General features: G+C 47.8%; 1 protein-coding gene across 1 annotated transcript in view; it reads left to right on the top strand.

The window, feature by feature from the left end:
• Positions 1-212: 212 nt before the first annotated feature.
• LOC106511578 (FYVE, RhoGEF and PH domain-containing protein 1-like) overlaps positions 213-1,017 on the top strand; it is a 1,888-nt gene continuing 1,083 nt past the window's right edge. Inside the window, exons 1-3 of the mRNA XM_014000336.1 lie at positions 213-421; positions 499-591; positions 901-980. Of these exons, the coding sequence (XP_013855790.1) occupies positions 281-421; positions 499-591; positions 901-980 (314 nt within the window). The 5' untranslated portion in view covers positions 213-280. The remainder of the gene's footprint in view (positions 422-498; positions 592-900; positions 981-1,017) is intronic.

Raw genomic sequence — 1,017 nt, 5'->3', positions numbered from 1 at the left:
CACAGATCCATCAGATCAATCACAGGATCCATCAGACCACTCACACAGATCCATCAGACCAATCACAGATCCATCAGACCAATCACAGGATCCATCAGACCAATCACAGGATCCATCAGACCAATCACACAGGTCACACAGGTCGCCTTCAATGAAGGATGCTGAATCGATCAAAATTGAATCCAACCTGCATCAAACCAAAACACAACAGATCATTCATCATGTGATCATTTATTAAACAGAAACAGGAAGTTTTGTTTCTGTTGGTGTTCAGGAGCGAATGAGGAAGCTGCTGAAGGTTTACGAGTTGTTGGGAGGAGAGGAAGACATCGTTAACCCCACTAATGAGCTCATCAAAGAGGGACACATCTTGAAGCTGTCCAACAAGAACGGCACCACGCAGGACCGATATCTCATCCTGGTATGGTACTCTGCTTCCTGTCCACTGAGTGGAACCCTGACCCGGGTCCTGGCTCTAACGGCTCTCCTGTTTTACAGTTTAACGACAGACTGCTGTACTGTGTCCCGAAGCTGCGTCTCATTGGTCAGAAGTACAGCGTCCGCGCTCGCATCGATGTGGATGGAATGGAGGTGAGACTCTCAGAGACCAGGACCCAGTTTGGTCAGGTTCTTGGTCCTGGCTTCCAGTGGTTGTTCTTCTGTTTTAAGACAAATGAACTGTGGAACAGTCCTAAACCAGGAAGGTTTACCCCCTGGTCCAGGACTGAGACCTGCAGGATTTTATTAGTCATGAATATTAACCATAAAAACCAAAACAAGTTCATGAACCAAGAAGAAGAAAACACTGAGCATGCTCAGATCCTGAGACAAACTTGAACCAATCAACTGAGCTGGTTGGACTCTGGATCAGCAGAACTAACAGAACATCTCTACCCTCAGCTGAAGGAGACGAGCAGTGCAGCTGTTTCCAGAACCTTCCTGGTGTCAGGGAAGCAGAGATCCCTGGAGCTGCAGGCCCGGTACACACACACACACACACACACACACACACACACA

Source organism: Austrofundulus limnaeus, unplaced genomic scaffold (assembly GCF_001266775.1).
Source record: "Austrofundulus limnaeus strain Quisiro unplaced genomic scaffold, Austrofundulus_limnaeus-1.0 Scaffold2949, whole genome shotgun sequence".
Lineage (NCBI taxonomy): Eukaryota > Metazoa > Chordata > Actinopteri > Cyprinodontiformes > Rivulidae > Austrofundulus > Austrofundulus limnaeus.
The sequence above is the reverse complement of the archived record's forward strand: the minus strand, read 5'-3'. Positions and strand labels throughout refer to the sequence as shown.